The sequence below is a fragment of the Nomascus leucogenys genome, unplaced genomic scaffold (genome assembly GCF_006542625.1).
Source record: "Nomascus leucogenys isolate Asia unplaced genomic scaffold, Asia_NLE_v1 000299F_2300414_qpdss1sc, whole genome shotgun sequence".
In the NCBI taxonomy this organism is placed as follows: Eukaryota; Metazoa; Chordata; class Mammalia; order Primates; family Hylobatidae; genus Nomascus; species Nomascus leucogenys.
This window is the reverse complement of record NW_022097535.1, coordinates 1-26829: the sequence shown is the minus strand read 5'-3', so window position 1 is coordinate 26829 and position 26829 is coordinate 1. Positions and strand designations below refer to the sequence as shown.

The window sequence follows — 26829 nt, the reverse complement described above, 5'->3', positions numbered from 1 at the left end:
TCCTGCCATCAGGGGCTATAGGAACCATCCTTGGAGAGGACAGCGCTCCTGACCAATGGCCACGAAGCCCAGACAGCGCCTGCAGGTCTGGAAGGCAGTGAGGCCGAGGCGGAAGCCAGGGCCACACTCGTGCTCCAGAAGCCCAGGCTCCGGGGGGCAGGCTCGGGGAGGCAGGCATGCTAGGCCAGGGCAGCCACGGAAGCTCACAGCACACACCCACCTCCCCTCCGGCCCAGCCACCCGGGCTCTGTACCTTCCAGGAGAGGAGTGAGAGAGAGGGGACGGGGGCGGGGGCCAAGGCATCGGAAGCAGCCCCACTTACTCTGAGTGAAGAAGGCAGGCTGAGGTGGGCGAGGTGGAGGCTCCCCTGCAAGAAAGGCCATGCGGACAGGGGGAGAGGGACGGAGCAGGACAAAGGACAAAGGAGGGAGACGGCCGGACGAGAGGGCAGTGTAGAGAGGAAGGGAGGGAAGTGAATGGGGGCGAGTGAATGTACAAGCCCCCAGCAAACGAGAGGCCGCAGGCGGCAGGGTGAGGAACACGGCGGTCCGGTATGACAGGCAGAGGACCGGGAGATGCAGGAGGCTCCAGGCGGAGCTGGAGCCATGGGTGGTTTTGGCTTTTGGGACAGGAGAGCAGGATTAGGGGGAAGTGAGGAAAGCCAGGATCTGAGCTTGGCCGTGGAAGGAGGCAGGAGGGACGCCGGGGCGGACGGGCCTGCTGCAGACCCAGCCCAAGGAGGCTCACCTCGGCGGATACAGCTGCCTGTCTTCCACCCCACGCCCAGCCGGAGCCGGGGACCCCACTGTCCCCAGGGCCAGAACAGCAGGCTCAGGGTGGCCTTGAAGACAGTGCCCCTTCCTGAGCAGCTGATGAGTTAGGGACACCAGGGAGCAGAGGGGCTCTTACTTTTCACCCCTCCTAGATGCTGGGGGCGCCGGGAGGTGCTCAGTTCCACACTCAGCAGGTCGGGGGGGTCCATGGGGTTTCCCAGATACAGTCTGTGGGGGAGAGAGCCGGGTCAAGAGGGCAGGGGAAGCGTGTGGAGGGTGGCAGGATCTCATCAGAGCCCCTTCCTCTTGGGGGAAACCGGGTGTAGTCTTGGGTCTGCAGCACAGGTCTCCCACCTCCCAGTGCACAGATCCTGACCGCACATCTCAGCTAGGGGGTGTCCTGGAGAGAGGGCAGAGAAGGGACACCTGACCCCAGGATGGAAAGCCTAGAACCTCAGGGGCTCCAACTACACCCTACACGGGCAGAGGTGGCCCTCCACAACCCCCCAGCCCACACCAGGCAGCCGCCAGAGGGCAGACACTCCTGTCCCGCAGGCCACGACGGGGGGCCTAAGAACAGGGCATCCTAGCTATGGTGCCCAGCCAGGGTGGGCAGGAGGCGGCACCCTTCTGCCACATGGCCAAGAGGTGCGGGAGAGGCTGGGCCACCTGTCCTGCTCCGGATCCACCCTCCACCCCTGCACCAACTGTCAGTATCTGAGACTTAGTCACTGGGGCTGATTAAAGCCCGGAGGAATGGGGCTGGGCTGGCCACGGCACGCCAGGAGTGGGGCAGAGGGCACCAGCCTCTCCTGGAGGTGTCTGCAATCTTTCACCCCAACTCTCAGGCCCTTGCCGGGTTCCTTTTAGGCAAAACACATGGGCTGAGCCCTGTGAGCTTGGGATTCTGGTGTGTGGGGGCCCACTGTGTGGGGTTCTGGTGTGTGGGGTTCTGCTGTGTGGGGTTCTGGTGTGTGGGGCCCGCTGGTGTGTGGGGGTTCTGCTGTGTGGGGTTCTGCTGTGTGGGGTTCTGCTGTGTGGGGTTCTGGTGTGTGGGGGCCCGCTGTGTGGGGTTCTGCTGTGTGGGGTTCTACTGTGTGGGGTTCTGCTGTGTGGGGCTGTGTGGGGTTCTGCTGTGTGGGGCCCGGTGGGTGAAGGCCCCTGCTTTCCACGCCTTTCAGGGCAGACCAGAGTATCAGAAGTCAGCAGGAGAAGGGCTGCAGAGGCCAGGGGCCTGGAATCCCCCTGTGGCCAGCAGAGAGGCTTGGAGGCCTGGTGCAAGAAGCTTCCGGGGGCAGTGTGGCATCCCGGAAGTGATTCTGTGTGTCCTTCCCAGATGCCCCTCGGTGGCCTTATCCTCTTACACAGGAGCCAGGGCCCCTCCCAGGTATGGAGTGAGCTCCGTAGAGTACTGTGCGGTGGGGAGGCAGAGCTGCCACCTAACGTTCCCTCTGCAGTCCCCAAGGTCCCCAGTCCTGCTCTGGTTCTGGGAAGCAGGCTCACTCCCACCTGGACCTACACACATGCCCAGGGCCTGAGCCAGCAGGTTCACGTCTCCAGGACTCTGGCACCACCAGCAGGAGAAGGAAAACCACTGCTCATGTGCAGGGGTCACAGGGTCACAGGGGGCCACAGGGGGCCACAGGGGGGTCACGGGAGAAGCTCTCCTCAGCAGCTCCCCCCGGGTTCCTCCCAAGTCCATTTTCCTAAGGCCGGAGTACCAAGAGGGGTTACAGCTGTGGCTCCGGGCAACTTTCCACCAAACAGGAGTCCATCCTCAGAAGCTCCTGACCCTACTTGCATCTAGGGTGAGTGGGAAAGCTTCTCTCAGGACCCCTGCATCTGAGCAGCAAGTTCTAATTCAGAGTGCGTTTACAGCCTCCCCTCATTGTGGGGGACCTCATTGTGGGTGGACCTCATTGTGGGGGGACCTCATTGTGGGGTGGACCTCATTGTGGGGGGGACCTCATTGTGGGGGGACCTCATTGTGGGGGGAGCTCATTGTGGGGGGAGCTCATTGTGGGGGGGACCTCATTGTGGGGGGGACCTCATTGTGGGGGGGAGCTCATTGTGGGGGGAGCTCATTGTGGGGGGAGCTCATTGTGAGGGGGACCTCATTGTGGGGGGGACCTCATTGTGGGGGGGACCTCATTGTAGGGGGGACCTCATTCTGGGGAGACCTCATTGTGGGGGGACCTCATTGTGGGGGGACCTCATTGTGGAGTGGACCTCATTGTGGGGGGACCTCATTGTGAGGGGGACCTCATTGTGGGGGGGACCTCATTGTGGGGGGAGCTCATTGTGGGGGGAGCTCATTGTGAGGGGGACCTCATTGTGGGGGGACCTCATTGTGGGGGGGACCTCATTGTAGGGGGGACCTCATTCTGGGGAGGACCTCATTGTGGGGGGACCTCATTGTGGGGGGACCTCATTGTGGGGGGACCTCATTGTGAGGGGGACCTCATTGTGGAGTGGACCTCATTGTGGGGGGACCTCATTCTTGGGAGGACCTCATTGTGAGGGGGACCTCATTGTGGGGGGGACCTCATTGTGGGGGACCTCATTGTGGAGAGGACCTCATTGTGGGGAGGACCTCATTGTGGGGGGGACCTCATTGTGAGGGGGACCTCATTGTGGGGGGACCTCATTGTGGGGGGACCTCATTCTGGGGAGGACCTCATTGTGGGGAGGACCTCATTGTGGGGGGACCTCATTGTGGGGGGACCTCATTGTGAGGGGGACCTCATTGTGGGGAGGACCTCATTGTGGGGGGACCTCATTGTGGAGAGGACCTCATTGTGAGGGGGACCTCATTGTGGGGAGGACCTCATTGTGGGGGGACCTCATTGTGGGGGGACCTCATTGTGGAGAGGACCTCATTGTGGGGGGGACCTCATTGTGGGGGGGACCTCATTGTGGGGGGACCTCATTGTGGAGTGGACCTCATTGTGGGGGGACCTCATTCTGGGGAGGACCTCATTGTGAGGGAGACCTCATTGTGAGGGGGACTTCATTGTGAGGGAGACCTCATTGTGAGGGGGACCTCATTGTGGGGAGGACCTCATTGTAGGGGGGACCTCATTGTGGGGAGGACCTCATTGTGGGGGGACCCGTTTCACAGATGAAGTCAGTCTCAGAGTTAGGAGACCGGCCCCCTGAAGCCTGAAAATGGCAGGGGCAGCATTCCCCTGGAGAACCCTCCCAGGCTGGGCTTCCGAGGGTTCCACAGCTTCCCGAGAATAAGGCCAGGGTGAGGAGGGGAGAGTAGCAGGTCAGGGGCTGAAGCCCGGGAGAAAGGGTGAAGAGCAGGTCCCGCCCACGCGTGCCGTGCTGAGGGCCCTGGAGTCCCGAGCGGGGCCTGGTCCGCGTCCATCCCTGCCCGGTACTCACTCGTCAATCCTGTCCGGGAAGCCCCAGCAGTGGCGGGGGTCACTGTCGCCATGCCCCGTGTGGATGAAGCTGTTCTGCAGGGGCTGGCTGATGTCCTGGGCCGACAGGCCGGCCACGGAGGTCACCACGTTGCGAGGGAAGGGCCCCACACACAGCGTCCGCGTGTTCTGGCCACGCCACCAGTAGTTCTCGGCCCTGCGCGACACAGATGGCACAGTGAACGCCAGGCGTGGCGGGGCAGCCCGGCACGGAGACCCTCCTCACACCCTGGCCACTGTGGCAGAACAGGGATGGAGCTCAGGCCTCAGGACCAGGCTGTCTGCCACGGGCCCTCCTCCCCAACAGCCCCCGTGACCCACCACGCCCCGTACAGGCCTGTTTGCACACGGCCTTACCCGCAACTCCCTAGTGGGTCAGGCAGCTTTCCCTATGGTTTGCAAATAAGGAGGCACGCTGGAGGCGCGCTGCTGCAGCAGGCAACATGACCTGTCTACAGTTACCAGAAAGGTCCCGGCAGACCTGGGACCCAATCCCACCTTTCAGGTCTGGGGGCAGCGCCCCGCCCACACCTCCCCCTTACCCCCCAAGTCCCCTGGCAAGGCCGGGGCCCCAGTCCTCTTCTGGTCACTTGATTTCACTCCTCGGCTGGGTTCCAGGAATTCTGAGAGGTGCGGGGGTGCCAGGGGACACTGAGGGCCCCGCACTAGGCTGGGGGCCAGGCCTCCAACTACAACCTGCCTCCTGCATGCAGACCCGTGAGAGTCTAGGGGCAACTCAGGCCTTCTCTCCACCACTTCACATGCTTCCGGCGCTTTCTACCACTCCTGGAAGGCCTGCGGGAGCCTCCCTGTCTCCTCAGGAGGGGCTCTACTTGTGTCCAAAAGGGAACTCAGCACTCCCACAGTGACCAGACAGCAGGGCTGCCAGTCCCCCTCTGACCTCAGACACGAAACCTCTGCCGACGCGGCCTAAGCCGCAGCCTGGGCAGGCCAGGAAGCACACGGCTCCCCCAGACACTCCTGACTCCCCAAGACTCTCACAGGCTGTGAGGCTCCCACGTCTGCTGCTGGACTCGCTCATACGTGATGTCGTGGGCAGAGTCTGGGCAGGCGGGGGCGGTGACAGTCCCGTGGGCAGAGTCTGGGCAGGCGGGGGCGGTGACAGTCCCGTGGGCAGAGTCTGGGCAGGCGGGGGCGGTGACAGTCCCGTGGGCAGAGTCTGGGCAGGGGGGGCGGTGACAGTCCCGTGGGCAGAGTCTGGGCAGGCGGGGGCGGTGACAGTCCCGTGGGCAGAGTCTGGGCAGGCGGGGGTGGTGACAGTCCCGTGGGCAGAGTCTGGGCAGGGGGGGCGGTGACAGTCCCGTGGGCAGAGTCTGGGCAGGCGGGGGCGGTGACAGTTCCATGGGCAGAGTCTGGGCAGGCGGGGGCGGTGACAGCCCTGAGCTGCTGGGGTGGACACATGTGGCAGCACACTGCACGCCCTCCCCACCAACCCCCGCTTCACCCGTCCCAGGGCCAAAGCGTGAAGAAGGGCTCCTCTGAAACGCAGCCAGGCCGGGGAGAGAGGATAAAGGAGGCGGCGACGCCTGGGCACCCAGACCCACAGCCTTGTGAGGTGACGAGGCCTGGCTGGAGTGGGGTGACTTCGGAACAGCCCAACCCAGAGACCAAAGTCAAACCCAAGAGCACCATGGTCCGCGGGGAGGTGGGGGCTGCGGGGAGGCGGGAGGCGCAGGGAGACGGGGTTGTACTCCCCCTGCTCAGCCTTCTCATACACAGGGCCACTGGCCCGGCCCCAACACACAGCCACCCTGTGATTCCCACCCTGCCTGCAGGGCGGGAAGGAAGGAGAGAGGACAATACCCCAAGAAGGGCCGAGTCCCATCCGAAAACAGCAGAGCCACTCAAAGGAGCAGAGCCACGGCCCCCAGCACGCACACAGCCTCCCGCGGCGGCCCGTAGAGGAGGAACCCCGGCACAGGCTGGGCTGCAGCTCTCCCGCTACACCCACGGCCTCCCTGGTGGCTGCCTCGGGCTGGACGCTGGACTCTGCTCTCCGCACCTCTTCAGAGGAACTAAGTAACCGGGTGAGAATGCAGCTGAGGCGGAGACTTGCTCAGAGCAGCGTGACTCGTGCGCAAGGCAGGTCACTCTGTCTGGCCTTTCCCTTCCGCCAATGCTGCCCAGTTCCTGGCACAGAAGCCTCCTTTGGGACCCACTTCTGAGAGGGAAAGGAGACACCAAGCCCACCTCCCTTAGTGCAGGTATGGCCAAGGCAAGAGCCCCCATGGCTGCTGGGAGTCCTGACACCACTCCAGAGAACGTGCTTGCTCCTGGGGGAAGGAGAGTAAGAGTGCGGAGGACGTGTGCAAGAAACTCCCCATCGGAGGGCGCCCAAGCACACCCCAAGGCAGCTTCATCCCGAGGCTCCAGTGGAACTTCCAAGAGGACCCGTGTCCCTTCTCACGGCCCACACGCACCCGTGTGAGGCTCAGTGTGGCCAAGGCACCAGCAGCCCAGAGGGGACTGAGGCCAGCCCTTCCCACCAGGCGCCTCCCGTCCGCACCGTCTCTCTCCCACCACGAACAGGCCGGAGTCCCCGTGGCCATGGGAGGGCCAGGGCTGCCACCCGGCCGTGACTGAAGCAGGGGTGGATGAGCAGGAAAAGGGCCCAACACCCCCCGCATGAACCTTCACCTCCTGCTGCCCCCCGGCCTCTGGTCAGCGTCTCTGGGGTAGACAAAATGGAAAACAGAGGCCGGCGCTGAGAACTGCCTAAGGCTGCCCCAGCTCTGGAAATCTCAGCACCGCGTTCCCATCCGGGCCGAAGGTAGTCCAGAAATGTCTCAACCAATGCCGGACATTCTGTTCAAAACGCCCGCCCACTCTTCTCCCTGGGGGTCCCAGGTGCCCAGGCCCGGAGGGATAACCCAGATGCCTGGCTCCCACCCACCACAGGAAGCCGAGGCTCCAGGGCCAGACCAGGCCAAGGACCCGCAATGGATTCCAACACCCGCTCTGTATGTGGAACAAAAGTGCTGCCGGCCACCCCTTCCTCCAAACGAGCCCCCGGGAAAGACCAGTCATCATTTGTATCTCCAAATCTAGACAGAGCACGAAACATCTAGGTGTCTCCCCTGTGCCCACAGCCTGGTACCCTGAGAAGGACTGAGCTTAGACTGAATCAGAGCTACGGCAGGCGGCCTCCCAGACTCCGCACCAGGAAACAGATACTGGACACAGCTTCGAAAGCAGGAAGCCACGGCGAAGAGAAGGCCAGGCTAGGAGGGAGCTCCAAAAACAGACCCACAGATGCACACCCAGGCCCAAAGACACACACAGAGCCATCGCCTGGAGACATGGAGACAGAGGCAGCCAAACAAACACGGAGATATTCAGGGACTGAGAAAACAAGGGGCAGAGTCAAGCTCTGCCACCACCGACACCCAGGCCCGCTCCCAAGCCTCACCGGCTGTCATGGCCTCCTGCCCCTCACTTCCCACCTCCTGAGCAGCTCCAGGCATGGCGGGCAGGTGCTGTGGTCCAAGCCAGGGCTGGTGGCCCGGGGGAAGGGGCCCCCAGAGCCCCACCAGCAGCAGCCACAGGGAACCAGTGGCTGGGGCCAACGGGAGCCTTCGACGGAAGGGCGGGGCAGGGCGCACCCACAACCCTCCCAGGAGCAGCCGCTCCCGGCCCCTCCTGCTGCCCATGTTGCCCCAGCGGTGACCTAAAGCACCAGCTCCAGAGACACACGCCCCAAACATAGGCCACTCTGAGTCACCCCTGGGGACACTGGCAGGCACACAGGCTCCTGCTGAGAGCAAGGGAAGCGGGTGGTAAAGATCTGGGGCTCCAGCAGCAGCACAAGAGGGGCCAGACCCACGGCCCTCCAGCTCCTGGAGGTGGACACGGTCGTGTGGCTGGACTTCGGGCTGGAGGCCCTGCCAGGTACCTCCAGGGGACCCCCACCCTTAATCTTCCTATTTCCACAACGCTCCCCGGAGCACCACGCTTGCAATCCCATCCCTGGCCCCGCAGCTCCAAACCTGCAGACTGTGTGCCTCCTGTCCCCAGGCCTCTCTTTCTAGAACCTTCTGCTTTCTTCCCCAGCATAACACCGCTAACCACAGGCCCTGCAGTCTCAATATGTCATTCCTATTCCCAGACCCTGGGCCCAAGGGTGAGAGAGCCGGGCCTGGGAAGACCCGGGGTGTCGGGGCCACAGCGGCGCAGGTCACACTCCACACAGCCCCGCCAGGTCTCCTCCACCCACCCCCAAGAGGCACAGGATTGCACTGAAGGCCGCAGACCCCAAAGGCTGCAGTGCAGGTGGAAGAGGCTCCCGGGGAAGCAGCCCCAGCCCCATCCTTGCCTGGCCTGAGTCACAGGAGCTGGGAGCACAAGGAATTTGCTCCACTTCTCTTCTTCCTGGTCCTCAATACTCCTGCCTGCCCCAAAGGTACCTGAAACCTGCCCTGCCCCAACCAGTTCCTCAGACAGCCTGGGGATCAGCTAGCAGATGGCAGGGCCAGCAGTGGGTGGGGCCTCAGGGCAGGTGCTAGAACTGCGGGGGCTCAGGTGGAAGACAGGGACTCCAGAGAGGCTGTGGGAGGAGAGTTAGGTATAGAGAGGGTCCCCCCAAGGGGAGACTGGAAGAGAGGACCAGAGGCTGGAGGCAGGCCTGGGAGAGGGGTGGTGGGCTCAGCAGGAAGGATGGAAAGCTGGCAAGAGGGCAGGCTGGGCTGCTTCAGCTACTGAAAGGCACCCAGGCAGATGGTTGAGTCCCTGTGCCAGGAAGAAGCAGGGAGAGAGCAGGGAGGAGCAGAGGAGGAAGCAGGGAGAGAAGCGGGGAGGAGCAGAGGAGGAAGCAGGGAGAGAAGCGGGGAGGAGCAGAGGAGGAAGCAGGGAGAGAAGCGGGGAGGAGCAGAGGAGGAAGGAAACACGGGAATCCAGAACTCTGCTGCCACCGAGGCCAGGCCAGGCCACTCCCTACCCCTCCAGGAAGACAGCCCGGCCCAACTACACAGCCAGGGCTGCAGCACAGTGGGAAAGGGTGGTGGAGGGAAGCTGGGCAGGGAAAGTCACTAGGGAGACGGAGGCAGGCCTGTCCTCCCCTCACACTGCAGGGTTCAGGCCCGACTGCCAGCCTGTGTGTGGCCAAGGGAATCTTGGAGGCCAAAGAGATCTGTCCACAGGCCCCTCCGACCTGTGCCCTTCAAGGGATCCCAGGGCGGGGCCCAGCCCTGCACTCCCTACCTTCCCTCGATGACGGTGATGACATCATTCATCTGGATGTGCAGCTTGTCCGGTTCCTCAAAGTCCTGAAGAGCCCGCATGTCCGTGGGCTGGGCCTGGGGGAAGAAAAAGGTCATTGCCAACTCTGGGACTGACGCCTGGGTAGCCCCTCAGCTTGGACACCCCAGCTCTCCTGGGCTGACCTGTCCCTCACCTCCAGCAGGAAGTCCCGCAGGGCCACAAACGTGGGTCTGTCCTCTGGCTTGTGAGCCCAGCACTGGACCATGACGTTGTAGATGTCCTGGGGACAGTCCTCAGGCCGGGGCAGCCGCTCCCCCTCCTTGTCGATCTTATGCAGGATCTGAAGGTGAGGAGGTGCAGAGTTTGAGGACAAACAGAGCACCCAGCCTTTCACTTCCCACCTTCCCTCCAGCCCATCCACAGCTGCAGCGGCTGCTGCCGTGCCTGGCCTCCAAAGAAGGGATCTGCCTGCCTGGGAGGGGCCACCTCCAGAGCCCCAGACCCTTCTTCCCAGGCCTGGGGCCTTGGAACAACTGGATGTGGTAAGGGCTAGAGAAGGAGGGCAGGCCCCAGCTTTTCCCTCCCCGTCTCTTTGCTGGGCTCTCCCTGAGGCCATACAGATATGGGGCGTGAGAGGGGATACGGGACGTGGGAGGAGGGAGTCCATGGGTGAGAGGCAGTTCCAGTGGGGCCAGGCTGCAGGCTGGGAATGGAATTCACCCCACCAGCCCTGTGGGGGCCCGCCTCCCAGCCCTCACCTGACTGCCGTTGAGGCCGATCCAGGGCTCCTGGCCGTAGGTGAACATTTCCCACAGTGTCACCCCGAACATCCAGGTGTCGCTGGCATGGGAGAAGGTGCGTGTCTTCAGGCTCTCGGGGGCACACCTGGCAGAGGCAGGGGTCAAAGAGAAGCCCTCTCAAACACCCTACCCGTGTCCGCCCTGGGGACTTAAAACACTCATTCTGCAAACGCTTGTTGTGACCCCCTGTGCCAGGTTCAACAGTGGGTCTCGGGGGCGCCGTGTGAAGCGGGCAGGACTCCTTGCCGACACGGTGCACGGACTTGGGGAAATCATCTAAGCCTCTTATTCACAGGCAGCCTGGCGGGGGAAGAGGAGGGGAAGTTTCCCAGCCAGAGAAGCACGGACAGGAAGGAGGTCAGAGGCTCTGGGACGGGGCAGGGAGAGAAGATCACAGGCTGTTTTCTGACTGTGGTGGGAGGATGACAGTTCCCAGATTTGGGGCGGGATCCTGGGATTTGGGTCCTTCAGCAGGAAGGAGTGGGTGGGAAATTCGGATAGGGCCTGGGGAAGAACCAAAATGGGTAGAAACAGTCATACTGGCTTCACCCAAATACACCCATTCGTTCTGGGCACCCCCAGGTGAGGGGGAAGTGCCACTGCGGTGAGGTCAGAAAGGACATCCTGGCGTGGACTGAGGTGCAGAGAGGAGGGTGGCACCCAGACAGGGAACCAGAGCGAGCCCTGCCCCTCAAAGGGGATGGGGCCAGGAAAGTCACTCGAGATCTTTAAGGCTCATTATCCTCATCGGTGAAATGAGAACAATAACCCACCAACTTAATCGTGTTGTTTAAAGGCAACTGTACTAATACCTTACCATGCAAACCAGGATGCCTGAATACAAAAGAGGCTGCTATAAGTCACTCCAGGACAACAGGCATAATCTAAGACCCATGCTCGCCCTGGGTGTAAAGCCAGCTGCTCCTTAAGATGACCATGCGTCCTGGATCATAAGGTTGCCCACAGCCACCGCTCAGGAAAGCAGAACTGGAACCCTTCCTGCCTTAAAGCAGGCAGATCACACACCTTTGGGTGCCTCTGGCACCAGAGGACCACAGTGGTGTGAGCTGAGGATAAGCCCACAGGGGCCAGGGCAGGGCCAAATACCACCCCCAGTGCACAGGTAAGCAGCCCTGGCCCATCTACAAGGCCTGCTATGACCTGGGCCTGTCTACCACCAGCTCTACCTAGAACATGCTTACCAATGAGTCTTTCCCTGGCGAACTTCCCTGACATTTCAGGAAACCCTTGAATACCCCCCCCACAGCAATGCCCCTTGGGGAGGATACAGCATCTATCCCTGAAACACCCCCCTCCCCAGCAATGTCCCTTGGAGAGGACACAGCATCTATCCCTGAAACACCCCCCCCCCCCAAGCAATGTCCCCTGGAGAGGACACAGCATCTATCCCTGAAACACCACCCCCCCCAGCAATGTCCCTTGGAGAGGACACAGCATCTATCCCTGAAACACCCCCCCCCCAGCAATGTCCCTTGGAGAGGACACAGCATCTATCCGTGAAACACCCCCCCCCCCAGCAATGCCCCTTGGAAAGGACACAGAATCTATCCCTGTATCACCCCCCCAGCAATGCCCCTTGGAGAGGACACAGTATCTATCCCTGAAACACCCCCTCCCCCCCAGCAATGCCCCTTGGAGAGGACACAGCATCTATCCCTGAAGCACCGCCCCCAGCAATGCCCCTTGGAGAGGACACAGCATCTATCCCTGAAGCACCCCCCCCAGCAATGCCCCTGGGAGAGGACACAGCATCTATCCCTGTAACACCCCCCCAGCAATGCCCCTTGGAGAGGACACAGCATCTATCCCTGTGATTTCCAGCACCCAGACCCTGGCACGTGGGCCCTCAGGAATTCCTAGATGGATGGTGAGTAAATGGGTGCAAAGGAGGGCACCCCAGGCTTAGAACAGACAAGGGCAGGCCCAAACAAAACCAGGGGCTGTGGTGGGTCAAGAAAGCCCCAGAAGCTTTGAGGCCTGGGTCTGCAGGGACTCTGTGAGCTGGCAGCACCTGCCCCTCACCAGGCAAAGGGCACCTTGCGATGTTCCTGCATGACGTAATGGTCGTCATTCTGAGGTAGTGCTCGCATCAGCCCAAAGTCCCCGATCTTGACCAGGTCGCGGGTAGCCAACAGCAGATTGCGGGCAGCCAGGTCACGGTGAATAAAGCGCTTGGACTCCAGGTAGCCCATGCCCTCAGCCACCTGCACAGCGTAGCGGCTCAGAGTCCCCAGGAGGAAGTGGCCCTGGTGCTTACGTAGCCGGTCCAACAACGATCCCAGAGGTGCCAGCTCTGTCACCTGAGGCCACAGAGGAGGCAGGAGGAATGAGCTGGAGGACCCTGCCCCTTCTCAGCAGCCCACGCTGGGCCCCCAGCCCCCTTCCTGAAGGCTTTCCAGAGCCAGGCTGCATGCTCCTTCCTGGCCTGCTGCCTGGGGACCTCTAGGAGTCCTGCAGTTTCTCAGGCCTCTCCCTCGAGGCAATTTGGGAAACTGATGCCTAGAGAGAAGGAGCCCAAAGAGGCAGTGGCTAGAAATTCCAAAACTCAGCTGGGTGCGGTGGCTCACACCTGTAATCCCAGCACTTTGGGAGGCCGAGGCAGGTGGATCATTTGAGGTCAGGAGTCTGAGACCAGCCTGGCCAACATGGTGAAACCCCCATCTCTACTAACAATACAAAAATTAGCCAGGCGTGGTAGCGCACGGCTGTAATCCCAGCTACTTGGAAGCCTGAGGCAGGAAAATCGCGTGAACCCAGGAGGCTGAGGTTGCAGTGAGCCGAGATTGCGCCACTGCACTCCAGTCTGGGCGACAAAGTGAGACTCTGTCTCAAAATAAATAAATAAATAAATTCCCCAAATTAAACTCAGTGGCCAGCCCCTCCCATGGGAGTAACTCTCTGACACTGAGCACCAGCAAAATCCAGAGACGGACCCAGACCGGACCGCAGCAGACACAGCCCGTACCAGGCTGGGCCCCTGTGGACCCCTTTACTCCATCAGGTTGGGGGACCAAAGTAGGACCTAGGGCACCTCTGACCTTAGGATGGAGAGAGTAACCGAACCACACGTCTGGGACCGGAGCCCTCTCCCTGCCCGCCCCCTCCTGCCCGCAGCACTCGCCATTTTCATGGGCGGCGTGAGCACCACCCCGTAGAGGCGGATGAGGTTTCGGTGGTCAAGCGAGTGCATGGCATTAACCTCCCGGATGAAGTCATCCATGGCTTCTGGCTGGCTCAGGACATCAGGCTTCAGGCACTTCACAGCCACACTCACCTGCCCACAGCGGGATTTGCAAGGACTCAGGACTTGCCAGGTCCCGGACACGCGGAGCCAACCTGCTCCACCCTCCAGCTGGGCTCAACGATCCCTGCCTCTGAGCTCCTCATCTGGTTGGGGAAGCATGTCCCCAGGGCCTGGGCTTACGTGCTCTGCCTGAGGCCTGGCTGGAGAAGAGCAGACGGCTGGCCCTCAGGAGCCATCGTCGGCCACGCCTCCCCTTCCTGGGGGAATGCGGGCTTAAATACCAACCAAAAAGTAAGAGATAGCCAGTATGATGACAGAATATTCAAATGGTCTAAAATGGAATTTTTTTTTTTTTTTGAGACAGAGTCTCGCTCTTGTCACCCAGGCTGGAGTGCAGTGACGTGATCTCAGCTCACTGCAACCTCTGCCTCCCGGGTTCAAGTGATTCTCCTGCCTCAGCCTCCTGAGTAGCTGGGATTACAGGCAGGCGCCACCACGCCCGGCTAATTTTGTATTTTTAGTAGAGATGGGGTTTCTCCATATTGCGCAGGCTGGTCATAAAATGGAATATTAAAAGGTGTTTAGCTGTAAAAGAAAAATGCTTTAAATGTAATGCCAAAAACAAATGTGTGGAGCTAGAAGTCCGCACAGCGGCTTCCCCGGGAGAAGGACGCGCCGAGTGACAGCGGCTTCCCCGGGAGAAGGACGCGCTGAGTGACAGCGGCTTCCCTGGGAGGAGGACGCGCTGAGTGACAGCGGCTTCCCTGGGAGAAGGACGCACTGAGTGGACGGAGCATGAGGAGCCCTCTGAGGTGCTGGGAATGCACCGCACGTGATCTGGGCAGTAAGGACATGGCTCCTGCATAGGAAACAGTCACACCAGAACTGTATGCTGTGGTGCACACGTTATCCCTGAGGGGAAAATGTTAAATGCAGTGCCGAGAAGAAAGAACAAGATTTTAAAAGCTGTATCCAGAATTTGTATCTTAACTAAATCCAAAAAAATACCTAAAATGGGAGCAAGAGGCAGAAATGCCAACTCAGCTTCCTCTGAGTGGTGGGATTACAGGCAATTTCTTTTTTCTTGTTTTTCAAATACTTTCCAAACGTTTATAATAAGTAAATTATTTTTATAGTTGAAATAATAAATGTGCTTAGTTAAACCTGAGCATGGGCTGGGCGTGGTGGCTCACACCTGTAATCCTAGCACTTTGGGAGGCTGAGGTAGGCAGATCACCTGAGGTCAGGAGTTCGAGACCAGCCTGGCCAACATGGTGAAACTCCATCTCTACTAAAAAGACAAAAACCAGCCAAGCGTGGTGGCGCACACCTGTAATCCCAGCTACTCAGGAGGCTGAGGCAGGAGGATCACTTGAACCCGGAAAGTGGAGGCTGCAGGGAGCCAAGATCATGCCTATTGCACTCCAGCCTGGGCGACGGACAGAGCGAGACTCCGTCTCAAAAAAATAAATAAATAAAACCCCAACATTCCTGAGCATGGACTCTGGGATGAGCCACACTGTGACGCGTCCCCAGTCCCATCCACATCCTGGTTGGGGGCAGAACAGCCACTACCAGCCCCGGGTCCCATGCCTCTGCTGAGCTGGCAGGACACAGAGCGCTCACCGTCTTCCCTGAGGGCGCGTCCCACTCGCCCCTGCGCACCACGCCGAAGGAGCCATCGCCCAGCTTCTCCAGGAGGTGCAGGTCCTTCTCCCCAATGAGGCAGGTGAGGCTCTGCAGGGCCCCCTCCCCTGCTGGGCCAGGGGCTGGCGAGGTCTTCCGGAAGGTGCTCTGAGAGTGATGAGGGGGGAACTCAGCCTCCAGTCGCTTTCCACTGAACACCTGTTTGAAGGCAGCCGGGGGCCAGATGGAATCCAACACCCCAGGGTGTCCCTCAGTCCCACCCTGCTGGGTCCACCTGGTGATCCCTGGCTTCGGCTTCCAGACAGGTCCTGGCTTTGCCAAACTGCCAGTGGGGCAGCGGCTGGAGGCCCACACTCCGTCCAGGGCACACCCCCAAATACGAACCCAAAGCCTGACGCTGGCCTCAAGGAGGGTACCAGAAAAAGACCGACAGGCATGCAGCCTGTGGCTGAGCGGCCCCACACCCAGCTGTGCGGACAGGGAGGGCACCGCCCAGCCAAGGTCCGAGTCTCCTCCCAGTCCTGCCCCGCCCTCCCTTCCTGCACCCGCCGTTCGGCAGACTCCAGCCCTAACCCGCGTCCATGGCACGGGAGCCGCAGGGGCCCTCCACAAACACCTCCTTGTCCATTTTTAGCCCTGGCCCCTTCTCTGGCCTGACCATTTGGTGCTGTCTGTCTCCACCCTCACCAGGGAGTCGGCTGCCCTTCATCCTGCCCAGGGGAGAGGATAATTTTAGTCTGAGGTTGAACCGTGAGTGTGTGTGTGGTTCAGATGAAGCTAGTCCTTGCTGGGGAGGGGCCTGGGAAGATAGCTGGGTCTCTGGAGGGGCGCCTAGAGCTGAGGGCTGAGACAGAAGGAAGAGTGGAGACTTGGAGGCCAGGGTAGACAGGGAGGGGGCCGAAGGTCAAGGGACAGAAGAAAGGAGACCATGAGGGTCAACGCTGGCCGCATCAGTCTGACTTGGTGGCCTTCACTGAGGCACCCACAGCCTTGGTTCCAGCTGCAGATTCTTGCCAGTTTGGGTCTCACGCCCCCAAAGCTGGTGGATCCTGATCCGTCCAGGCCAGGGTGCCTCTAATCTGAGGGCTTCTTCTGGCCCTTGCCCTGTGCTTCCTTCCAGTAACTAGAATTCCTTATGTTTGCAAGCAATGTTCGGGTTACAAGACCCTCCACAGCCATTATCTCCGGTGCCTCCTACAGCCCTGGGAGGTGAGCTGGGCAGTGGGGCCCGGCATCATTTCACTGAAGACACAACAAAAATCTGGAGGCCACTGACTGCCCAGGGACCTATCAAGAGCCAGTGGCAGATCCAAGACCCCTAAATCTCAGCACCCCTAAATCTCGGCAAACCACACTGCTCTCTTCTCCTGCCTCCACCATCCCGACACTACTCATCCTTCCCTAAAACCCGGGCAAAGGACCAGGACAGTGTTCCCAGAAAAAGCCACAGGATCCCAAGAGACAGCCCCTTTGCCGGATTGCAGCCAGGAAAATCTCTGCTGCCCAATCCCACTCCAGCTGTTCGGCCCTGCCCACCCCCCAACCCAGCCCTGAGGCCAGAAGCGGGGAGGAAAGGCCAGGGCTGGCTCACTTCCTCTCTCATTGTCTTCCAGACAATGGGCAAGGTTCCACTGAGTCAGACCAGGGACTCACTACACCACAGACCCAAATTAGGACAAGGTGTGGGGAGAGGTGGGGACAGGCTGTGGGGAAGGAAGCTGTCAGCAGGGACAGACGACCAGAGAAACCCAGAGATTAGAGAGGGCCAGGGAGGAGGGAAGACAAGCAAAGATGTTCTGGGTCCAGACGGGTCCCTCACCCCACGCTGGACACTGGCCTCAACGCTCAGACACAGCAGGGCTCAGTGAAGGCACACTTGTCAATGAGCTCCTGTTCCAGGCGTGCCGAGGGGCTGTGAAGGCCTCACCCACACAGGCTGCTAGCGTGTCCATATCTGGCGGAGACAGACACTTAGCCTGGCAGCTCTACAAGTGCGCTGCCCGATAAGACCCTGGATGCGGGGGTCCTGTACAAAGTGCCGGCGGAACGGCGAGATTTGACCTGCCGGGGAGTTGGGGAAGGTTCCCAGGACCGGAAGCAGAGGGGGGCGTTCGAGCCTGCCACCCTCCCACCTCCTCACCCACCTTACTCATCCAGGACTTGCGTTTGCACAAGGCCTTCCTCCTCTTCACAGCCTCCCACAGCCGCCGCTGGCCTGCAGGGAGGGTGGGGAACCCCATGCTGTGAAGGCCGCCGTAGCCCCTGAGAGAGGCTGCTGCCTGTGGTCCCCTCGGGGGTGTGTCTGCCACTAGACACCACCCAGCACAGTGATACCAGGGAAGTCAACCCCAGCTAACCTGGAGCCTCAACTGACCAGAGGTCTCTGCACTCCACTTCCTGGCACTGGCTCTCCAACTGGGTGAAGGTGTTTAACCAAAAACTTGAAGCCATGGGCTTCTCCCAGGTCTCAGGAAAAATCAAGGCAATGAACAGAATTTTCTCAGTGTTGAGGTTTTTTTCCCTCCGTAAAATCTTCTTATGTTACTAGCATCGGACATCAACTATCTAGGCCTAAAGTAGCACAAGTCAACATCTAACTTATCACATTATTACCTAGTTAGCTATTTTAACTTGAAAGCCCTAATACGTTTCTAATGTTTTATGAAGAACATCATGAGTTTTAGATGCTACAACCCCCACTTTTAGGAAAAATATGAAGATAAGCGTTGAACTCAAATCAGAGCAAACCTGTGTGTGTGCGTGCATGTGTGCACATGCGTGTGCGCACGTGTGTCTGTGCATGTGCGTGCGTGCATATGCGTGTGTGCGTGCATGTATGCCTGTGTGTGCGCATGTGTGCACATGTGCGTGCATGTGTGCGTGTCTGTGTGCGCAGGCGTGTGTGTGCATGTGTCCGTGTGCATGTGCACCTGCGTGTATACATGTGTGTGTGTGCGTGTATGCCTGTGCGTGTGCATGTGCACCTGCGTGTATACATGTGCGTGTGCATGTGCGCCTGCGTGTATGCCTGTGCGTGGTGTGCATGTGCGCCTGCGTGTATGCGTGGGTGGGTGGGGGGGGGGGGGGGGGGGGGGGGGGGGGGGGGGGGGGGGGGGGGGGGGGGGGGGGGGGGGGGGGGTGTGCGTGTGGCGGGGTGGTGGTGTGCGTGTGCGCCTGCGTGTATGCCTGCGCCTGCGTGTATGCCTGTGCGTGTGCATGTGTGTGCGTGTGCGCCTGCGTGTATGCGTGTGTGTGCGTGTATACCTGTGCATGTGCATGCGTGTGCGCATGTGAGACAGCGAGAAAGAGAGCGCGAGCGCAAATCAGCAAACCATCTGAGAGTGAGCATTCTCCCTACAGATCTCTGGACATGGACCCCCCAGTATTCAGAATGACGAGAACAGGCTCAATTTGATGCTTATGAAGGAGAGGCAATGCAGTACACTCTACGTGAGAACAGAATGGGGCATGGAGTGACTCCTGTGTAGCCGGCTTTAGGGAAGGCCTCACTCTCCTCAAACTCCAATTCACCTTTACAACTGCCAACTGTTCTCATCACACATCAGCACCTACTGATGTCCCTCCTGCTCCCTCAGGGCTCTGGGACAGACAGAGTTCTCAGCCTGCTCCACCTCAGGGCTCTGGGACACAGAGAGTTCTCAGCTGCCCCCCGTGCACTGAGTGGTCCTGAGGACAGAGGATGGAAAGGCTCAGGGGCGAGACAAGCCAAGCCAACATCCCACCTACCAGGCCGGCCCATGCCGATCTTCTCCAGGTCCTCATTCTTGACGTACTCAAAGTGGGACAGGCGGGTGACATTGAGGTCGTCTCGGAGCCGCAGGAAGTACTGTTGCAGCTGCACCTCGGACAGCAGCTCCAGCAGCCAGCCTGTGCCCTCCTCTGGCTGCATGCTGCCGCCTCCCAGCCTCTGTGGGGAGGGAGGAGTGGCTCAGGGACAAGGGTTGTGGGGCGACAACAGGGGCCTGCCCGAGTGACCTGGGCTCACCTTCATCCCACTACACGGCCACCTGGAAGGGCTCACACCACCTTCTGACTCCTGAGAGAAGCTACCGAGAACCGCCTGGACCCACGTCCCCTATTCCTGCCAGCCACAGGGCACAATTAGGGCGACGGAGATACAGCCCTGGCCCTGGAGTCAGGAGTCAGGGTCTTGCTCCCGAAATGTGATCTGTGGCCGAGTGACCCAAGACCAACCCCTCTGTGCTCATGTTCCTCACCTGCTCGAAGTTCCTAGGGGCCGAAAGCCCTTGAAAATCTTTTTAAAAAAAACAGCGGTCTCTCCGGGAACATCGACGTGTGCTTACTCCTAATGTTTGATAAAAATCTCTGCAGGGTGCAGTGTGCCCTGAGACCCATCTATGGGCTCCTCAGATGTGATGGAGAAAACTCTCAGGGTCAGATGAGCTCTAAGCTAAGTTCCTCCCAGTGCCTGACCACCCCAGCCTCTCCTAACAATCCAAAGACCCCTCCATGGGCCACCACTCAAGTGCCTGCAGGGCCACAGCAAGCAGAACACGAGAGGGAGGGGTGAGGCCTGGGGTGGGCCTGCAGACACCCGTGAACAGGGAGCCCAGATCCCATCAATGGTTGTCACAAGAGACCGTAGCCCAGTGTTGTCAAAGCTTTCCATTTTTTCAAGAAATAAATCTCCATTTAAATCACCATTAAAGTTTGTTTGGAAAGGTAATATATGCACATGGTAAAATATTCAGAAGGCACACTGAGCCACGAATCTCACTCCCTCCCCAACTGCTCAGCCACCCAGCTCCCCAGGAGCTGCCAGTGACGCCTTCTGCGGACCCTTCAGACTCTGTTGTCCCACACAAATATTCACGCATTAACCATGCCATTCTGTTCCTTGATTTCACTTAATATTCGTCTTTCTCCTGACTTTTTAACAATGCTGAATAGTTCAGATCTGAAACACACACACAAGCACACACAGCAGGCCGCGATCAGCCAATGGTGCCAGAGAGTGACCTCTGACCCACACTCTCCTGGGCCCAGATAAAGAAGCTGGTGGCACCTTCAAAGCTAAGCAAGCAGATCCACCGCACAGCAAACCCATCCCTGTCTGCGTAAGGTATGTCAGAGCTGAGGGCGTGGCCAGGCTAGCCCCCCACCCATGCTCAATCCCCAAAGAGGAAAACAGGCAAGAGAAAAAAGGCCAGCTGCCCGGCTGGGGACCAAGCCATCCCTCTCCCCCACTCAGTGGTGGCCTCCTCCCCAGCTCCCATCAGTGGGCAGCACTCAGAGAAGAAGGCACACACAGCCCGGGCCCAGCGTGAGCCTCCTGCCCCCACAGTTCCCAGTGGCCCTGCCAACACAGTGACAGTTCCGACTTTTTCAGGCAGCTCAGGGAAGCACAAAGAGCAACAAAGGGGAATGAGAAACCCTCAGTTCAAATCCTGGCTCTTCCACCTCGGCGACCGGGCCAGGCAGCTGGCCAGCCGGGTGGTTTCCAAACTGAAAGATGTAACCCTTTACTGGAGCGGTTCTCATGAGGCTGCACAGCCCCCTGTGGGACAGTTTTGGTTGACACAACATTTGGGGGGGCCTTAGTGACATTCAGTGGGTGGTTTGGGGACAAGAGCGTGAGCTAGCCTGCAATGCATAGGACATTCTCGCCCTGTCCCAAATCCCACACTACTCAATTCATGAAGGTGTTTATGATGGTGCAAACCTAGAATATGATCCCACTTTACATATAAACAAGAAAGTACTTTTACAGTTTTTTTTGTTTTTGTTTTTGTTTTTTGAGACAGAGTTTCACTCCGTCACCCAGGCTGGAGTATAATGGTACGATCTTGGCTCATTGCAAACTCAGCCTCCCCGGTTCAGACAATTCTCCCACCTCAGCCTCCCAAGAAGCTGGGATCACAGGCACCCGCCACCACGTCCGGCTAATTTGTTGGCCAGGCTGGTCTCGAATTCCTGAGCTCAAGTGATCCACCTGCCCTGGCCTCCCAAAGTGCTGGGATTACAGGCGTGAGCCACTGCTCCTGGCCTTATGGTTTTAATATAAAATAAATTTTCCTGGAATGAAACTACTGTGTAAACTTAAGGGAAAATGGACTTTGCTTTATTCAGAACATAGCAGAAGTCCACTATTTGCAAAAACATCAGTGAAGGCAACCCCCTCTCATTATTTCAGAACTCCCCCAGTCCGCACTTGCAGATGCTGCCTTCACAGTGTTTCCACCTGAGGTCTCAGGATCTGACTCCTCACTACGCTGTCTAGGTTACTAACGTATTAGGATACATAAAATATTATTACCTTCCTCTTATGTCTCTTTATATTGGAGTTCCCACTGTGTTGCCTGTTTCACTGTACACGTTAATATAACAGGTTATATATTTCTATTAACTCTATTAAAGACGAGTAACAATAAAAATAACATCTAGGCTGGGTGCGGTGGCTCAGGCCTGTCATCCCAGCACTTAGGCTGAGGTGGGCGGATCACCTGAGTTCTAGACCAGCCTAACCAACATGGAGAAACCCCGTCTCTACTAAAATTAGAAAATTAGCCGGGCGTGGTGGCACGTGCCTGTAATCCCAGCTACTCAGGAGGCTGAGGCAGGAGAATCACTTGAACCCGGGAGGCAGAGGCTGTGGTGAACCAAGATCGTGCCATTGCACTCCAGCCTGGGCAACAAGAGCAAAATTCCATCTCAAAATAAAATAAAATCCGACACTTCAACTGCACTTACTGTATGCAAGGAACAGTTCTAAGTATTAAGCTGTATTCATTTATCCTCAACAAAATCATCTGTTTACAAAACAAGAGGCGTGGGGTTTAAGAGGACCGGGCGCCGCGGCTTGCCAGAAGCAAGCCCAGAGGCGCACTGGGAGTCACGGGCCTAGGCAGCGTCTCCCCTCGGCCCGGCCACAGCCACGGCCTGGCCACTGCTGCCCTGTCCCTGAAGCAAAGTGATCCCACCCCCTCCAGGGCTCAGCCTCAGGATGGGGGCTCCTAGTCTCCCACAGGGCGAGCAGTCTCCAGGCCCCCTCTTCTTCCTCCCACCACCAACTCCCAAAGATCCAGGCCCCCTCCTCTAGGCTCCTGAAAACAGCTCAAAGCCATGCCCCGTGTGGTCAGGGCTGGGGGAGACCCAGAGGCCCCTCCCCTGAAGCTCTTCAGAAAGCACAGCCCGGCCTGTTCCCTCTCCCTGAAACACCAGCTAATGCACCTCTGCTCAGCTGTGCACTCCCCTCCACGCTCCCTGACCCAGCAACAGCGCGGCTCTGCACAGGGATGCGCGTGGGAGGACGGGCAGGAACTCCGGGATCCCGGTGAGGGAAGCAGTCAGGGTCTCAGTCCAGGGTGACTCCGCAGGGGTCCACCTCCCCTCTAAGTCCCCCACCAGCCCAAGCTTCTTTGTGCAGCACAGGGCATGGCTACAGCTCCTCCCGAGTTCAAACACTCTCCAATTCTGCATGGGCCTGGCCCCCAGCACCTCGTGAAGTCTGCACACCTGTGTCCGTCACTACTCTGTGGCCATGCAAACACACAGGCCAACAAGAATGAATGCGGCAGCCGCAGGAGAGGCCGCTCGGCCCGGAACCCCCGTCAAGGCCTCACTGGCGGGGTCCCTCAGCCGCTCCCAGTCTTGCTCTCTGCCTCTCAGTCAAGTGCTGGTGCTGAGGAGCCCAGCCAGTCCCCAGCAGTCCAGCCCCTGCCCCCCACTCACTGTGTACAGGCGTCGCCGCAGTCTGGCCAGGAGAGGGAAGGAGAGCTCCAGGTCAGGGAACCGACGAGCTGCCGGCATCTCCACGCAGCGGGACCCCCCTGAGCAGTCACTGGGGATCCGGCGGCCTCGGCTCCGGAGCTTCGCACTCTGCCCAGGAGCCCCCCAAATCCCACACCAGGGGTGGGGAAATGAGGAAGAATGGGGTGCGCTCCTCCGCTCTGCTGCAGGCTCAGCTGGGTTTGCACAGCTGGCCAGTCTGGCAGGGAGCAGAGGAGCTTTCCTCACGCTGGCTGCAGCCGGGATCCTCTGTCCTGTTTCTGTCTTCTCTCCAGGGCAGTGGTCACAGTCCAGCCCTACTCCCCGGCTTCCCCACCCGACTGCCCGCCTGCCCTCCCTCTTGCCTGCCTCTCTCTCTCTCTCCCTCCCTCCCTCCCCAGCTGAGCAGCTCTGACACTGGCTGAAAAAGGACCTTTCTGAATCACTGCCAAGAGGGCAGCAGGGATGGGGGGGACTCTTCCTCCCAGCCACCCGCACTGGCCCCCCTGCCTCCCCATACACAAGGCTCCTGTCTCTGGCTTCTACCCCAGCCCTCACAGTTGCAGACAACTCTTGGGACTTCAGGGTGGGGGCTATGTGACTCAAACAGCACGTACAAAGCAGGGCTGTGGACTCCCACATGGGCTTGTGTGGGGACATGGGGACTAACACACAGCCTGAGTGGGAGGCTTGGGCCCCAGAGGCCCTGCTGGGCCCTGCAGATGACTCCTCAGAGACCCTCCCCCACCCCCCAGTCCCAGCCTTGGCTGGGCGTCTCCTGGCTCAGACCCTAATGTGGCCCTGTTACCCTGGTGCCCGACGGAAATAGGAGGCCGGCAGCCTGCCAGAGTGGGGCAGTCCAGCCAAGAGCAAGGGTAGGGTGGGGTAAGGATCCCCACCCCCTCCCCGGGGTGGCCTTGTCTGCTGCCCAAACACCCAGGGTGCCTCCTACCCAGACCAGGTGGCCAAGTTCCCAAACCCCCTCAAAACAAACAAATATGCCCTGAGACTCCTGCTGGGACGCCCCCACCCCAAAGCTGTAGGATGTCTCCTGTATAATGCCCCCGACACAGACCACAGCCTCAGATTAAGGGGCCTAGAGACACTCCATCAAGCCCCCGTGGGGCCCCCATGTTTCTAGAACTGACAAATGATCTCTCTGGCCCTCTTCAAAGGGTGCCAGCTGCTCTCACACCCCTCGCTACGGCCCCCAGACACACCTGACAGCTGCAGGAAGCCCTCTCCAGCTCCCCAGGCGCCCCCTCCCCGCTGAGCCATGCCTAGGGAGCCCGTTTCTTGCACACTGCTCTCTTGTCCCTGTCCAGCTGGCCACCAGCTCAGGGAGCCTCAGCTGGCTGGAGGGGTGGGCAGCTGGGGAGCAGGGCTCAGCATCCCAGGCTCCCTTCCCAGGGCCTCTCCCAGCGCTTGACCTCCCTGATGATGCCGAAAGGGACAGCCATTTTCCTGGTCTAACTCCAGGAGGTGGGGAGGACACCCCAACTTCAGTCCCTCTTCCTCATCCCCCTGCCATCCACCCCACAAAGCTCCTGGAGATAGCAGGTGTGGACTGAGTGGGGGCTGAGGTCAGGTGGACAAGGTCAGGCCTACGTGACACTGGAGCTGACTTTTCCCCAAACCTTGGCTGACTGTGCCCTTGCATCAGAGAAGTCTACAGCCTACCCTGGCACCAAGCAGGCCTGGAAGGAGACCCAGGGACCGGGGCCGGGGAACAATTTAAGCAGGGTTATTCCCTCTACTTCAAAATGGGTCTGCTGGATCAGAATGGCCAGAGTAAAAACTCTAACGTCCCCAGAAATATGTGTCTCAAAGTCATCAGAACCCCATGCCTGACCCTCCCTTCCTTGGATGTCCAGTAAGAACAAGACCTGTAACTGGCCCAGTAATCCAGCTGCGGGAAGAAGCAAAGTATGTGCGGGTCAGAGCCAGGCCAGCTCCTGAAATCCCCCTCCTTTTTTTTTTTTTTTGAGAGTCTTGCTCTATCGCCCAGGCTTGAGTGCAGTGGCGTGATCCTGGGTTCAAGTGATTCTCCTGCCTCAGCCTCCCGAGTAGCTGGGATTACAGGCACCTGCTACCATGCCCAGCTAATTTTTTTTTTTTCCGCCATGTTGGCCAGGCTGGTCCCAAACTCCTGACCTCAGCGTCCTGGTCTCAGGTGATCTGCCCGCCTTGGCCCCCAAAGTGCTGAGATGACAGGCGTGAGCCACCGCGCCCGGCCCAGCCCGGCCCGGCCCAGCCCCCTTTCTCCTCCCCAGGAAAACAGCCAGACCTTAAGCCCCAACGCTCCCGCCGAGTCCCCCCTTTCTCCTGTCGGCTACTGCCCTCTGTCGGTCGGGAGAGGAAGTCTTTCTCTCCAAAGGGAAGGGAAGCTGCCCCATCCATCAACAGTGACCATATTTTCAAAAGCAAACAAGGACATCTGGCTTGATATTCATATTCAAAAGGCCAGTAAATGGGAATGTCCAGGACATACAGACACAGTTCTCCTAAAAGACTGAACCCCAATCCTAGCAGTGCTTCCTGGACTCCCTTGGGGCATGGAAGACAGCCCGGCGGGCAGCTTTTTGGGGTCCCAGGGGATCCATGCACAGAGGCAGATGCCAGCATCACTAAGTCACCACCGCCACACCCACATAAACACACCGCTCTCTGTCCCCCGGCCCAGGAGCAGACACCCTCACTCCTGAGGCTGCCGCAGAGGGCAGGGCTGGGCCCGGCTCACAGCAGACGAAGGGGTCTGGTGCCCAGGTATCTGGCTATCCCCAGCCTTCCCCATTACCTGCGGTAGCTCCTCGCCCCCAGCCAGGCGCTGGTAAGCAGATCTCTCCCCCATGGAGCCCAAAATCCCAGTGGCTGCGGTCAGGGAGAGAAGCAGCGCCCGCAGCCCCCGCCCCGCAGCGGCACCGGCAGCGTCACTGCCCTGCGTCCTGGGGGGCCGGGCCTCGAGCATCCTCCAGAAGGAGCGCAGGGCCGCTACTGCGTCTCAGCCCCGGGGGAGGAGGCCCCAGTCTGTGACCCCCCCGCCCCCCACAGCCTCATCCGCCCTCGGCCGGCAGCCGGGTGGTCGCGCCCCTCCTCCTCCTGCGGGCTGCGGCCATTCCCTCCTGCAGCCCGTCCGAGCTCCGTTCCTCCTCTCCGCGGCGCTGCTCCCACCCTCTCCCAGTGAGACAGCTGTGCCAGCCCTGGGCTGACCCCCACCGAGAGCCGGGGCTCTGCCTTCGCCGGCCGCGGAACCGGGCTCCACTCAGCCCTCGGCCCGCCTCCAGGGCCCCAGAGCCACCAACTGGGGCCTCGGGGATTCACGAGCCCCCCGTATTCACGGTAAGGGGCCAGCCGGGAGGGCTCCGTCCGACTCCATCTGAGACCCCTCCTCCTAGGCGTCCCGGGGCCTGCAGCCCACCCCGCCCGCAGCCTGCCCCGGCGGCCGCTCTGCTCCCAGAACGCCGGGCGCCCACCTGCCCCGCAGCTCGGCCCTGAGCTCAGCCGGCTCCGCGCCGCCTCCCAGCGCCCGCCCCCGCGCCCCGCCCCCGCCAGGCCCCCCGCCCCGAGGCCCCCGCGGCCGATTCCCCGCGCGCCACTCCCGCAACGCCGCACGCACTGACCTCCCTGACTTCAGAGCGGTGACACGAGGGCCCGGACTCCTGCTGAAAAGCCGCCCCAACACAGGCCCACGCGGGGGTGCCGCGCCCAGCACTGGCGCGAGGCCATCGCCGGCACAGGAAGTCCCAGGGCAGAGGCTCTTCCTCTCCCCCGGGGCCTCAAGGCACCACTTCTCATTCTGGTGGCATCTGAAGCAGCCACTGACTCTTTAGTACCGGGTATTTAGGGCTGAGCTCAGGGCACCCTCCCTGGGTTGGGGCAGAGAGACAGATGCTGCGACCTCTCCTCCCCACGCAGCGTCAAGGCTGAGCCAGACCCTGCTAGGGCACTAG

General features: G+C 60.1%; 1 protein-coding gene across 27 annotated transcripts in view; it reads right to left on the bottom strand.

Moving 5' to 3' along the window:
* Positions 1–26821, bottom strand: part of TNK2 (tyrosine kinase non receptor 2) — a 60167-nt gene extending 33346 nt beyond the window's left edge. For 6 of the 27 annotated variants that reach the window (XM_030809040.1, XM_030809042.1, XM_030809043.1 and 3 more), the window contains exons 1-12: positions 25677–25888; positions 18878–19058; positions 17275–17345; positions 15110–15328; positions 13361–13513; positions 12262–12539; positions 10177–10303; positions 9612–9758; positions 9419–9513; positions 4164–4358; positions 910–1001; positions 323–367 (exon numbers count right to left, since the gene is read on the bottom strand). In XM_030809040.1, the coding sequence (XP_030664900.1) occupies positions 323–367; positions 910–1001; positions 4164–4358; positions 9419–9513; positions 9612–9758; positions 10177–10303; positions 12262–12539; positions 13361–13513; positions 15110–15328; positions 17275–17345; positions 18878–19058; positions 25677–25847 (1774 nt within the window). In that variant the 5' untranslated portion in view covers positions 25848–25888. The other 21 variants (XM_030809025.1, XM_030809026.1, XM_030809032.1 and 18 more) reach the window with 14 other exon arrangements.
* Between the last annotated feature and the right edge of the window lie 8 nt (positions 26822–26829).